The sequence below is a fragment of the Pristiophorus japonicus genome, chromosome 4 (genome assembly GCF_044704955.1).
Source record: "Pristiophorus japonicus isolate sPriJap1 chromosome 4, sPriJap1.hap1, whole genome shotgun sequence".
In the NCBI taxonomy this organism is placed as follows: domain Eukaryota; kingdom Metazoa; phylum Chordata; class Chondrichthyes; family Pristiophoridae; genus Pristiophorus; species Pristiophorus japonicus.
The window spans coordinates 165,850,742-165,864,068 of NC_091980.1; the positions used below are offsets into that span (position 1 = coordinate 165,850,742).

Here is a 13,327-nt window from a genome sequence, read left to right on the forward strand (position 1 = left end):
GTCCACCGCGTGCATTTCTCTCTCTCTAACCGGTATTAATACAGGTGAGGGTGATGGTTCCTCTGGGGAGTACAGCCAGAACCAAGTCCACGGTACCACAGGTGGCTCAGCTATACATGGGGAGGGTGGTGGGGGGTAGAGAGAGAGAGAAAGATAGATAGAGAAAGCAATAGTGAAAGGGGATTCAATAGTTAGAGAAACAGACAGGCATTTCTGCGGCCGCAGATGTGATTCCAGGATGGTCTGTTGCCTCCCTGGTGCCAGGGTCAAGGATGTCATGGAGTGGCTGCGGGACATATTGAGGGTGGAAGGTAGACAGCCAGAGGTCATGGTCCATATCGGTACTAATGACATAGGTAGAAAGAGGGAGTACTAATCTCCGGATTACTCCCAAAGCCACACGCAAGGGAGTTTAGAAATAAATAGGAAGCTAGAGTGGATGAATGCATGGCTGGTGAGATGGCACAGGAGGGTGGGCTTTACATTCCTGGGACATTGGGACCATTTCTGGGGGAGGTGGGACTTGTACAGATCAGACGAATTGTACCTCAACAGAGCCAAGGCCTATAACCTCACGGGGTGGGGGTATGCTCATGCTATTAGGGAGGGTCTAAACTAATTTGGCAGGGAGATGGGCACCAGCATGTAGCATTAAAAAGGAGAAACTTGGTGCACAAAAGCATGGGAGATACAGATAGTGTTGCATATGATTAAAGAGTCTGACTACATACTGTGAGCTCAAAGTAAAGTGTGACTGTAGTCTTTTATTGCAGGTCTCCAGAGTGCCTCTCCAGCCTGTGAGGCCTCCTGAAGTACAGGTGCTCCCGAGGGATTGTGGGATCCCTTGGGACTCCAGGGGATGAGCCCTCTGGCGGCTACACAAGATATTTACAGGTTTACATATATAACATTCCACCCTTCCTTCCTCTTCCTCTCCTCCCTCCTCCTCCCCACCCCACCCCCCCCCCCCCACCCAAGTCAATAGTGTAACTATTTACAAGGTGAGTCGATCTGGGGCCTTTCTTTCCCTGGTTGATCGTCTAGGTGCAAATGCTGGTTTTGGTGAATAGTTTGTTGGGCCCTTGCTGGTCTGCTGTGCAGCTGGCGTTGCTGGGCTGCCTGGTGTGGCGAGTCCTGCTGCAGGTGATGGGTTCTGCTTCATGGTCAACCACGGTGTCAGCTACTGGTGTGTCTGTTGGGGGGGTCAAAAACGGTAGGGTCCAATGTGAGTTGCTCTGGATAGTCCGTGAATTGGAGTTTGGTTTGGTCCAAGTGTTTCCGGTAGATGAGTCCATTTGAAAGTTTGACCCAAAACACCCTAACTCCCCTCTTTGGCCACAATAGTGCCGGGAAGCCACTTGGGACCTTGTCCATAGTTCAACACAAATACAGGATCATTGATTTCAATTTCGCGTGACACATTTGCACTATGATATGTACTTTGTTGAAGCCGCCTGCTCACTACCTGTTCATGTAGATCAGGGTGGACTAACGAGAGCCTTGTCTTAAGTGCCCTTTTCATGAGCAGTTCAGCAGGTGGAATCCCAGTGAGCGAGTGGGGTCTCGTGCGGTAGCAAAGCAGGACTCAGGATAGGCGAATCTGCAGTGAGCCTTCAGTTACCTTCTTCAAGCTCTGCTTGATGGTTTGCACTGCTCTCTCTGCCTGACCATTGGATGCTGGTTTGAACGGGGTAGATGTAACAGGTTTGATCCCATTACAGGTCATGAACTCTTTGAACTCAGCACTCGTGAAACATGGCCCGTTGTCGCTCACAAGGACATCAGGCAGGCCGTGCATGGCAAACATGGCCCGCAGGCTCTCAGTGGTGGCAGTGGACGTGTTTGCCGACATTATCTCACATTCAATCCATTTGGAGTACGCATTTACAACCACGAGGAACATTTTACCCAAAAACGGGCCTGCATAGTTGACATGGACCCTGGACCACGGTTTGGAGGGCCAAGATCATAAACTTAGTGGCGCCTCCCTGGGTGCATTGCTTAACTGTGAGCACGTGTTACATTTGTGCACGCAGGACTCTTAAGTCCGCATCGATACCAGGCCATCACACATGGGATCTGGCTATCGCTTTCATAATTACAATGCCAGGGTGAGTATTGTGGAGATCACTGATCAAAGTGTCCCTGCCCTTCTTGGAGACCACTACCCGATTACCCCACAGAAGGCAGTCTGCCTGTATAGACATTTCATCTTTGTGCTGCTAGTACGGCTTTATCTCTTCCTGCATTTCCAATGGGACACTGGACCAGCTCCCGTGAAGCTCACAATTTTTTTTTTTTAAAACTAGGGATATTAAGGGGCCCAGGCTCGTCCAGGTTTTAATCTGTCGGGCTGTGACGGGTGATTGCTCACTCTCGAATGCTTCCATTACCATGACTAAGTCTGCGGGCTGTGCCATTTCCATCCCCGTGGTGGACAATGGCAGCATACTGAGGGCATCAGCGCAGTTTTCTGTACCTGGCATGTGGCGGATGGCGTAGTTGCATGTGGACAACGTGAGCACCCATCTCTGGATGCAGGCCGATTCATTCATATTTATCCTCTTACTTGTGGAAAAGAGGAATATCAGCGGCTTATGGTCAGTTTCCATTTCAAATTTGAGCCCAAACAGATATTGATGCATTTTCTTTACCCCATAAACGCACGTTAACACTTCTTTTTCAAACATGCTGTAGGCCCTCTCAGCCTTAGACAAACTTCTGGATGCATAAGCAACCGGTTGCAATTTCCCAGATTAGTTAGCTTGTTGCAATACACACCCGACCCCATCGACAACGCATCACATGGCTAGTACCAAACGCTTACATGGATCATACAACACAAGCAATTTGTTTGAGCATAACAATTTTCTAGCTTTTACAAAGGCATTTTCTTGGCTTTTACGCCATACCCATTCGTCTCCTTTACGCAGTAAGGCATGCAGTGGCTCTAGCAGTGTGCTGAGACCCGGTAAGAAGTTATCAAAGTAGTTCAGGAGTCCTAGAAATGACCGCAGCTCCGTCACGTTCTGTGGCCTTGGTGCGTTCTCGATTGCCTCCATCTTCGAGTTGGTGGGCCTGATGCCATCCGCTGCGATTCTTCTCCCCAGGAACTCCACTTCAAGCGCCAGGAAAACGTACTTCGAGCGTTTTAACTTGAGCCCCGTAAGGTTGAGTCGACCAAGGACCTCCTCCAGGTTCTGCAGATGCTCGACTGTGTCCTGACCTGTAACCAAGATGTCGTCCGGGAAGACCACGGTGCGCGGGACCGACTTCAGTAAGCTTTCCATGTTTCTCTGGAATATCGCTGCGGCTGATCGAATCCCAACAGGCATCTGTTGTAAATGAAGAAATCTTTGTGTGTGTTGATGCAGGTGAGGCCCTTCGATGATCCCTCCAGCTCCTGCGTCATGTAGGCTGAGGTCAAGTCCAGCTTCGAGAACATCTTTCCTCCTGCCAGCGTCGCAAAAAGGTCGTCTTCCTTTGGTAGTGGGTATTGATCCTGCAGGGAGAAACGATTGATCGTTACTTTGTAATCAACACAGATTCTGACGGTGTCGTTTCCCTTGAGGACGGGAACAATCGGACTGACCCACTCGTTGAATTCGATCGGCAAAATGATGGCCTCTCTTTGCAGCCCGTCCAGCTCGATCTTCACCCTCTCTCTCATCAGGTACGGTACTGCTCTCACCTTGTGATGGATGGGTCGTGGCCCCGGAATTAGGTGGATCTGCACTTTTGCTCCTTGGAACTTCCCGATGCCTGGTTCGAACAGCGAGGGGAACTTGAAGACCTGGGCACACGGAGTGTCATCAACGGACGAGAGCGCTCGGACGTCGTCCCAGTTCTTTCTCAGCCAGCTCCTGCTGAGCAGCGTGGGACCATCGCCTGGTACCACCCAGAGTGGTAGCTTGTGCACCACTCAATCATAGGAGACCTTTACAGATTACGGGAATCAGTTCCTTTGTGTAAGTTCTCAGTTTAGTGCGAATGGGAGTCAGGACTGGCCTTGAGGCCTTGATGCACCACAATTTATCGAAAGTCTTTTTGCTCATAATGGACTGGCTCATGCCGAGCTCCATTGACACCTGGAGTCCATTTAATTCATCCTTCAGCATTATCGGGGGACACTTTGTGGTAATGTATACACCCCATATACTCTGCCTCCTCAGTCTGAGGCTCTGGTTCGTCATGATCCGTCGTGGATCTGTCCTCCTCTGCAACATGGTGGTTTGCAGGATTAGCAGGGTTTGCAGCTCGCCTGCACAAACATTGGAGGTGTCCCATTGTTCCACAGCCCTTGCAAACGTACCCTTTGAAGTGGCATGAATGAAAACGATGATCACCCCCGCAGCGCCAACAAGGTGTTAATGGCCTTGCATTCATCACCCTTGGTGGTGGATTTCAGACATCTGCGGACGTGCAGCTGCAGGCATGTGGGGCCTGCCCTGTACGTTGCGATTTGAAAACATCATCACTTTGTTCACAGTACTTGTGTGCTGAGAGATTTGCTTGGTATTGTCACTGGTGGTAATGAACGCCTGGGCTATCGCTATGGCTTTTACTCAAGGTTGGGGTCTCTACAGTCAAAAGTTTGCGAAGTATCACTTCATGGCCAATGCCAAGTATGAAGAAGTCCCTGAGCATGTGCTCCAAATTCATGATGTCCTGCAAGGCGTCTCAGCTCAGCAACATAGCTCGCCACTTCCTGGCCTTCAGACCTTTTGTAGGTGTAGAACCGGTACCTCGCCATCAGAACGCTTTCCTTCGGGTTCAGATGCTCCCGGACCAGTGTGCACAAATCATCGCACGATTTCTTTGTGGGCTTCGCTGGAGCAAGCAGATTTCTCATGAGGCCATATGTTGGTGCACCGCAAACAGCGAGGGGAATCGCCCTTCGTTTGGCAGTGTTCGCTTTTCCTTCCAGCTCGTTGGCCACGAAGTATTGGTCGAGTTGCTCCACGAAGGTTTCCCAATCATCTCCCTCCAAAAATTTATCCAGAATGCCCACTGTTCTCTGCATCGTTGGGTTTGTCATGTATATCTCGTCGCCAGTTGTTGTGTATGAATAGCGAGTCATACACAACAACTGTGAGCTCAAAGTAAAGTGTGACCGTAGTCTTTTATTGCTGGTCTCCAGAGTGCCTCTCCGGCCTGTAAGGCCTCCTTAAGTACAGGTGATCCCAAGGGATTGTGGGATCCCTTGGGATTCCAGGAGATGAGCCCTCTGGTGGCTACACAAGGTTTTTACAGGTTTACATATATAACAGATAGCACTAGAGTAAAAGGTATTAGGTGGGGTCAGACGAAGAAAAAATACAAGATGGTGTAAAATAGGTTTACAAAGCATGTTTGTGAACTCACGAAGCATGGCAAAGTTGGAATCAATCATGAAGGATGAAATAGCAGAGCATTTGGAAAGCAGTGACAGGATCGGACCAAGTCAGCATGGATTTATGAAAGGGAAATCATGCTTGACGAATCTTCTGGAATTTTTTGAGGGTGTAATTAGCAGAGTGGACAAGGGAGAACCAGTGGATGTGGTGTATTTGGACTTTCAAAAAAGTCTTTTGACAAGGTCCTGCACAAGAGATTGTTGTGCAAAATCAAAGCACATGGTATTGGGGGTAATATACGGACGTGGATAGGGAACTGGTTGGCAGACAGGAAGCAGAGAGTCGGGATAAACGGGTCCTTTTCAGAATGGCAGGCAGTAACTAGTGGAGTGCCGCAGGACTTAGTGCTGGGACCTCAGCTCGTTACAATATACATTAACGATTTGGATGAAGGAATAGAGTGTAATATCTCCAAGTTTGCAGATGACACTAAACTGGGTGGCGGTGCGAGCTGTGAGGAGGACGCTAAGAAGCTGCAGGGTAACTTGGACAGGTTAGGTGAGTGGGCAAATGCATGGCAGATGCAGTATAATGTGGATAAATGTGAGGTTATCCATTTTGGGGGCAAAAACACAAAGGCAGAATATTATCTGAATGGTGGCAGACTAGGAAAAGGGGAGGTGCAACGAGACCTGGGTGTCATGGTTCATCAGTCACTGAAAGTGGGCATGCAGGTACATCAGGCGGTAAAGAAGGCAAATGGTATGTTGGCCTTCATAGCTAGGGGATTTGAATATAGAAGCAGGGAGGTCTTAATGCAGTTGTACAGGGCTTTAGTGAGGCCTCACCTGGAATATTGTGTTCAGTTTTGGTCTCCTAATTGAGGAAGGACGTTCTTGCTATTGAGCGAGTGCAGCAAAGGTTCACCAGACTGATTCCAGGGATGGCTGGGCTGTCATGAGGAGAGACTGGATCAACTGGGCCTGTATTCACTGGAGTTTAGAAGGATGAGAGGGGATCTCATAGAAACATATAAGATTCTGACGGGACTGGTCAGGTTAGATGCGGGAAGAATGTTCCCGATGTTGGGGAAGTCCAGAACCAGGGGACATTGTCTTAGGATAAGGGGTAGGCCATTTAGGACTGAGATGAGGAGAAACTTCTTCACTCAGAGTTGTTAACCTGTGGAATTCCCTGCCACAGAGAGTTGTTGATGCCAGTTCACTGGATATATTCAAGAGGGAGTTAGATATGGCTCTTACGGTTAAGGGGATCAAGGGGTATGGAGAGAAAGCAGGAAAGGGGTACTGAAGGAATGATCAGCCATGATCTTATTGAATGGCGGTGCAGGCTCGAAGGGCCTACTCCTGCACCTATTTTCTATGTTTCTATGCAAATAAAGTTGGTGAACTGCAGGCGCAAATAGCCACATGTGAATATGTTGTTGTGGCAATAACGGAGACCAGGCTCAAAAAAAGGGCAGGATTAGGTATTAAACATTCCTGAATAAAAGGTGTTCAGGAAAGATAGGGAAGGAAAGAAAGGCAGTGGGGTATTGATTGAGAATATTACAGTGCTGGAGAGAGAGGATGTCCTGGAGGGGTCAAGGACAGAATCCATTTAGTTAAGAGTTAAGAAATAATAGAGGTGCCATTACACTACTAGGTGTTTTCTATAGGCCACCAATTAGTGGAAAGGATATAGAGGAGCAAATTTGCAGGGAAATTACAGAGAGGTGCAAGAACTATAGAGTGGTGATAATGGGGACTTCCAATTATCCCAATATAGACTGGGATAGTAATAGTGTAAAGGGCAGAGAAGGGAGAGAATTTCTGAAGTGTGTTCAGGATTATTTTCTTGATCAGTACATTTTCAGCTCAACAAGGAAGGAGACATTGCTGGACCTGGTTCTGGGGAATGAGATGGGTCAGGTGGATTAAGTTTCAGTTGGGGAACATTGATCATAGTATCATAATGTTTAGACAAGCTATGGAAAAGGAAAAAGAACAATCTAGAGTAAAAAATACTTAATTGGAGGAAGGCCAATTTCAGTGGGTTGAGAATGGATCTGGTCCTAGTAAATTGGAATCAAAGATGGTCAGGCAAAAGTTTAATTGAACAATGGGCAGCCTTTTCAGTGGAGATGGTTCGGTTATAGTCAAGGTACATTCCCACAAAGGGGCAAAGGTAGGGCAACTAAAGGCAGAGCTTCCTGGATGACAAAAGAGATAGAGATGAAGATAAAGCATAAAAAAGGGTGTACGGCAGATGTCAGGTTGAGAATACAAGAAAGAACCAGGCTGAATACAGAAAGTTCAGAGGGGAAGTGAAAAAGGAAGAAAGAGGGGCAAAGAGGGAATATAAGAATAGACTGGCAGCTAACATAAAAAGGAATCCAAAAGTCTTCTATAGGCACATAAATAGTAAACGGCTAGTAAGAGGAGGGGTGGGGCCGATTAGGGACCAAAAGGAAGACCTACACATGGAGACAGAAGGCATGGCTGAGATACTAAATGAGTATTTTGTATCTGTATTTACCCAGGAAGAAGATTTTGCCAGTCATGGTGAAAGAAGAGGTACTTGCAACATTGGATGGGATAAAAATTGATAGGAGGTACTAGAAAGGCGAGCAGTATTTAAAGTGGGATAAGTCACAGGACCAGATGAGATGCATCCTAGGATGCTGATGGAAGTAAAGGTGGAAAATGTAGAGGTACTAGCCATAATCTTCCAATCCTCCTTGTATATGGCAGTAGTGCCAGAGGACTGGAAAATTGCAAATGTTACACCCTTGTTCAAAAAAGGTGCAAGGATAAACCCAGCAACTAGAGGCCAGTCAGCTTAACCTCGATGATGGAGAAACTTTTAGAAATGATAATCCGAGACAAAAAAGCAAGCACGGATTTGTGAAAGGCAAATTGTGCTTAACTAACTTAATTGAATTTTTGGATGAGGTAACAAGAGAGGGTTGATGAGGACTATGCGGTTGATGGTGTACATGGACTTCCAAAAGGCGTTTGATAAAGTGCCATCTAATAGGCTTGCCAGCAAAGTTGAAACTCATGGAATAAAACTGACAGTGGCAGCATGGATATGAAATTGGCTAAGTGACAGGAAACAGAGTAATGGTGATGGCTGTTTTCAGACTGGAGGAAGGTATACAGTGGTGGTCCACAGGGGTCGGTACTCAGATCACTGGTTTTCTTGATATATATTAAATGATTTGGACTTGGGTGTACAGGGCCCTATTTCAAAATTTAAAGATGACACTAAACTTGGTGGTTGGTGGAATGGGCGGACACGTGGAAGATGACGTAGAACGCAGAAAAGTGCGAAGTGATACACTTTGGTAGGAAGAACGAGGAGTGGCAATATAAACTAAAGGGTATAATTCTAAAGGGGTGCATGAGCAGAGAGACCTGGGAGTATGTGTGTACAAATCATTGAAGGTGATTGGCAGAAGATCCAAAGGCGACATGAGAAAAAACTTTTTTTTACGCAGCAAGTGGTTATAATCTGGGCAGGTTGAGAAAGCGGTTAAAAAAGCATACATCCGGGATCCTGGGCTTTAAAAATAGAGGCATAGAGTACAAAAGCAAAGAAGTTATGATGAACCTTTATAAAACACAGGTTTGGCCACAACTGGAGTATTGTGTCCAATTCTGGGCACTGTACTTTAGGAAGGATGCGAAGGCTTTAGAGAGGGTGCAAAAAAGATTTACAAGAATGGCTCCAGGGTTGAGGGACTTCAGTTATGTGGATAGACTGGAGAAGCTGGGGTTGTTCTCCTTGGAGCAGAGAAGATTGAAAGTGGATTTGATAGAGGTGTTCAAAATCTATGGGGTCTATACAGAATAGAGGGAGAGGGAGAGCGAGACTGTTCCCATTAGCCAAAGGGGCGAGAAGCAGAGGGCACAGATTTAAGGTGATTGGCAGAAGATCCAAAGGCAACATGAAGAAAAACTTTTTTATGCAGCGAGTGGTTATGATCTGGAATGCACTGCCTGATGTGGTGTATTTGGACTTCCTGAAGGCATTTGACAAGGTGCTACATAAAAGGTTACTGCACAAAGATAAAAGTTCATGGGGTTGGGGGTAATATTTTAGCATGGATAGAGGATTGGCTAACGAACAGAGAACAGAGAGTCGGGATAAATAATTCATTCTCTGGTTGGCAACCAGTAACTAGTGGGGTGCCGCAGGGATCAGTGCTGGGACCCCAACTATTTACAGTCTATATTAACGACTTGGAAGAAGGGACTGAGTGTAACATAGCCAAGTTTGCTGACGATACAAAGATGGGAGGAAAAGCAATGTGTGAGGAGGACACAAAAAATCTGCAAAAGTAAATAGATAGGCTAAGTGAGTAGGCAAAAATTTGGCAGATGGAGTATAATGTTGGAAAGTGTGAGGTCATGCACTTTGGCAGAAAAAAAAAATCAAAAAGCAAGTTATTATTTAAATGGAGAAAGATTACAATGTGCTGCAGTAAGGCGGGACCTGGGGGCACTTGTGCATGAAACACAAAAGGATAGTATGCAGGTACAGCAAGTGATTAGGAAGGTCAATGGAAGCTTGGCCTTTATTGCAAAGGGGATGGAGTATAAAAGCAGGGAAGTCTTGCTACAGCTGTACAGGGTATTGGTGAGGTACACCTGGAATACTGCATGCAGGTTTGGTTTCCATATTTACGAAAGGATATACTTGCTTTAGAGGCAGTTCAGTGAAGGTTCACTAGGTTGATTCCGGAGATGAGAGGGTTGACTTATGAGGAAAGGTTGAGTAGGTTGGGCTTCTACTCACTGGAATTCAGAACAATGAGAGGTGATCTTATCGAAACATATTATTATGAGGGGGCTTGACAAGGTGGATGCAGAGAGGATGTTTCCACTGATGGGGGAGACTAGAACTAGAGGGCACGATCTTAAAATAAGAGGCCGCCCATTTAAAATGGAGACGAGGAGAAATTTCTTCTTTCAAAGGGTTGTAAATCTGTGGAATTTGCTGCCTCAGAGCTGTGGGAGCTGGGACATTGAATAAATTTAAGACAGAAATAGACAGTTCCTTAAACGATAAAGGGTTAAGGAGTTATGGGGAGTGGGCAGGGAGGGTGGAGCTGAGTCCATGATCAGATCAGCCATGATCTTATTGAATGGCAGAGCAGGCTCTAGGGGCCGTATAGCCTATTCCTGTTCCTATTTCTTATGTTCTTATAAATTATGACTTTCAAAAGGGAATTTACAAGTACTTGAAAGAAAAATAAAATGCAGGGCTACGGGGAAAGGGTAGGGGATTGGAACTAGCTGAAGTATTCTTGCAGAGAGCCAGCATGGGCTTATGGTGATTGGCAGAAGATCCAAAGGTGACATGAGGAAAAACATTTTTATGCAGTGAGTGGTTATGATCTGGAATGCACTGCCTGAAAGGGTGGTGGAGGTAGAACTTGGGGAATTCAAGGTAACAAATTATGTCACTTGTCCATATGGAAGTGCTTTTCCCTTTTTTGAAACCTCTTATTGGATTTGCCCTAAACAGCAGAGGCAAGAAAAGCCTCACCACAAAACAAAATGTAATGCCAGGGATTAAACACAAATACAACCAACAGAAACACTAAATCAAATCCTCATGGCCAGAAGTTAGAACAGATTCAACAATGTAGTCTCCACAAGAGACATGCTTCCAGAAATAGCCACTGCCTCCTTCTCTACCCCATCCTCTACCCCTCAGCCCCCAAATCTACCTCAGTCAAATTGCACTGCATTCCTTCCCCCAGCCTCACTTCTCAAGACAAGACAGCCTTCCTGCTCCTTCAACCTCCTTGTCAGCACAATTTTGACCAATTTCCTCTCCTTGCCCTATTACACACTCAATTACTTTCTTACACACATCCACACATCTTCAAGACTAACATCCTGTTCTCAAAATCATACTCTCGACTGTCTACAAGCTAGCCTTCCATTCCTCTCCAAATTCTTTGAATACATCACCAATTAGCTCATTGCAAATATCTCTCCCCAAATTCTCTTTCTGAATCTCTTTTTCACTATCGCCACAGCATCGAGACTGCCCTGCTCCATCACAAATGACACCCTCTGTGAATATGATTGTAACATGTAATGCCTGCTCGTCTTCTGAACCTCTGGCGTTCAACATGGTGAAACCCTCCATTCTCCAAACCACCTCCTCTTCCTTTGAAGTCCACTTCCAGAGAATTACACTTGCTTGGTTTCAGTCTTGCCTGTGCAACCATCACATTTTCAGCAATGGCTTCTCCTAGGCTAGCACAGCAACCATCTGGGCTCCCTCCTCTTCTTTTACATGTGCCCCTCAGACATTGTCCACAGGCATGGGCGCCAGTCTCTATATGTATGCTGACAGCACCTGGATTGTCAGACTACCTGATACCAAGTTGTGGATTAGCCAGAACCTTCTCCAATTGAGCACTAGGGAAATAAAATCCATCTTATTCACCTCCCACCAAAAATTCCATACCCTTATGCCGACTCCATCCTACCTCGCCAGTTGCTTCTTCATGCTGAACCAGCTGGTTCTCCAACACAGAGCTGAACTTCAAATACTGAATTTGATCCATCACCACAACTGCTTACTTCCACCCAAGCAAAATTGCCTACCTCCACTCCTGTCTCACCTCCACCTCAATTGAAGCCCTTATCCATTTTTCAATACTCCAAAATTATCAAAGCCCTCCTGCAAAGTTCCACCCATCACAATCTACAACTCACCCATCACAATCTACAACTCACCTAAAGATATGCCATCAACATCCTGTCCTGCAGTAAGTCCCATTTGGTGATCACCTTTATCCTTGCGAACTTCCACTGGACTCCAACACACGGAATTCAAAATCGATGTCATTGCTTTTGAATCCCTCATGAACCTAATTTTGCAACCCCCTCCAAACCATGTCCTTTAGTCCTCTGACTCTTGCCTCCAGTGCTCCCCTGCTGGTCCATTTGTGCAACTTCATAAACTTCTTTGCCTTGCTATGTCCCTCTACTCAATACGCATTTTTGACCACAATTTCAGTCATCTTTCCTAATTCTTACTATTGCTCAGCACTTTTAGGAGATTCATTATGGATAGTTGTCCATCGAAACAGAGTTAATGTCTTGATCAGAACAGAGTCTAGCATACTGGGATAATGCATCTCTTCTCATTAGTTCTGGTGTGTCTCATTAGTCCAAGGCACAGTATATATTATAAGTAATGAGGCCAAACAGTCCTGAAATATTTCTTATGGGCTGCTCTGGTACTGACTAATTTAACAAGGAATGTGTGAGCGAACTAAGCATAATGGTAGACAATTAACTCCGAATGCTCATCCAATCCGATGATAGAATTTAACAATTACAGCTGCAATACAAACCTTTCAGCAACAGCTAGAAGGCGTTCTGGGCGGAATGTACCTTCAGTATCAATGTACATAGCTTTTCCCTCTCCACCACCACGGTCAATAGGTAACTGCATGTCAATAAAAGGGGAAAAATTAATAAGCTTTCAACAAAGCAGAAAAAGATTTGCACTTTTATCAACAGCTTCCATCTCCTTGTAACTGCCTTTAACTGGGATCTACTGAAGGGGGTTTGCTCCACCGCAATGATATTTCACACTGAACAGGTGTCACTGCCATGAGATACTAGCGTCCCCAAACTTGGTCTGGAATGGCAGAGGCACTTATGCATTTCTCTACAACTAATTGGCGTGTAATGTTATAAAAACAACACCTCTGGATTTCCCATGAGGGTACTGGCTGATTTCTCCCCAAAAGGAGATATGCCATTATAAGCAGGTCCCTGGAAAATGTCAAGTGGAGTAGAAACACTTCCCCAGAGAGCAGAGAGCAGTCACTTTCTTTTAAAATAATCATTACAAATAAGCTAAGCAAAGCAGCTCAAAATGGCACTGGCAGAAAGAAAATAATAGATGTTGGTCAACTGTTCACCACCTGAAATATGTAAAATCAAATGCAA

General features: G+C 45.8%; 1 protein-coding gene across 2 annotated transcripts in view; it reads right to left on the bottom strand.

Annotated features, from left to right (window-relative positions):
- Positions 1 to 13,327, bottom strand: part of rad51 (RAD51 recombinase) — a 123,402-nt gene that overhangs the window by 16,968 nt on the left and 93,107 nt on the right. For both annotated transcript variants that reach the window (XM_070878794.1, XM_070878793.1), the window contains exon 6: positions 12,724 to 12,818. In XM_070878794.1, the coding sequence (XP_070734895.1) occupies positions 12,724 to 12,818 (95 nt within the window). The remainder of the gene's footprint in view (positions 1 to 12,723; positions 12,819 to 13,327) is intronic.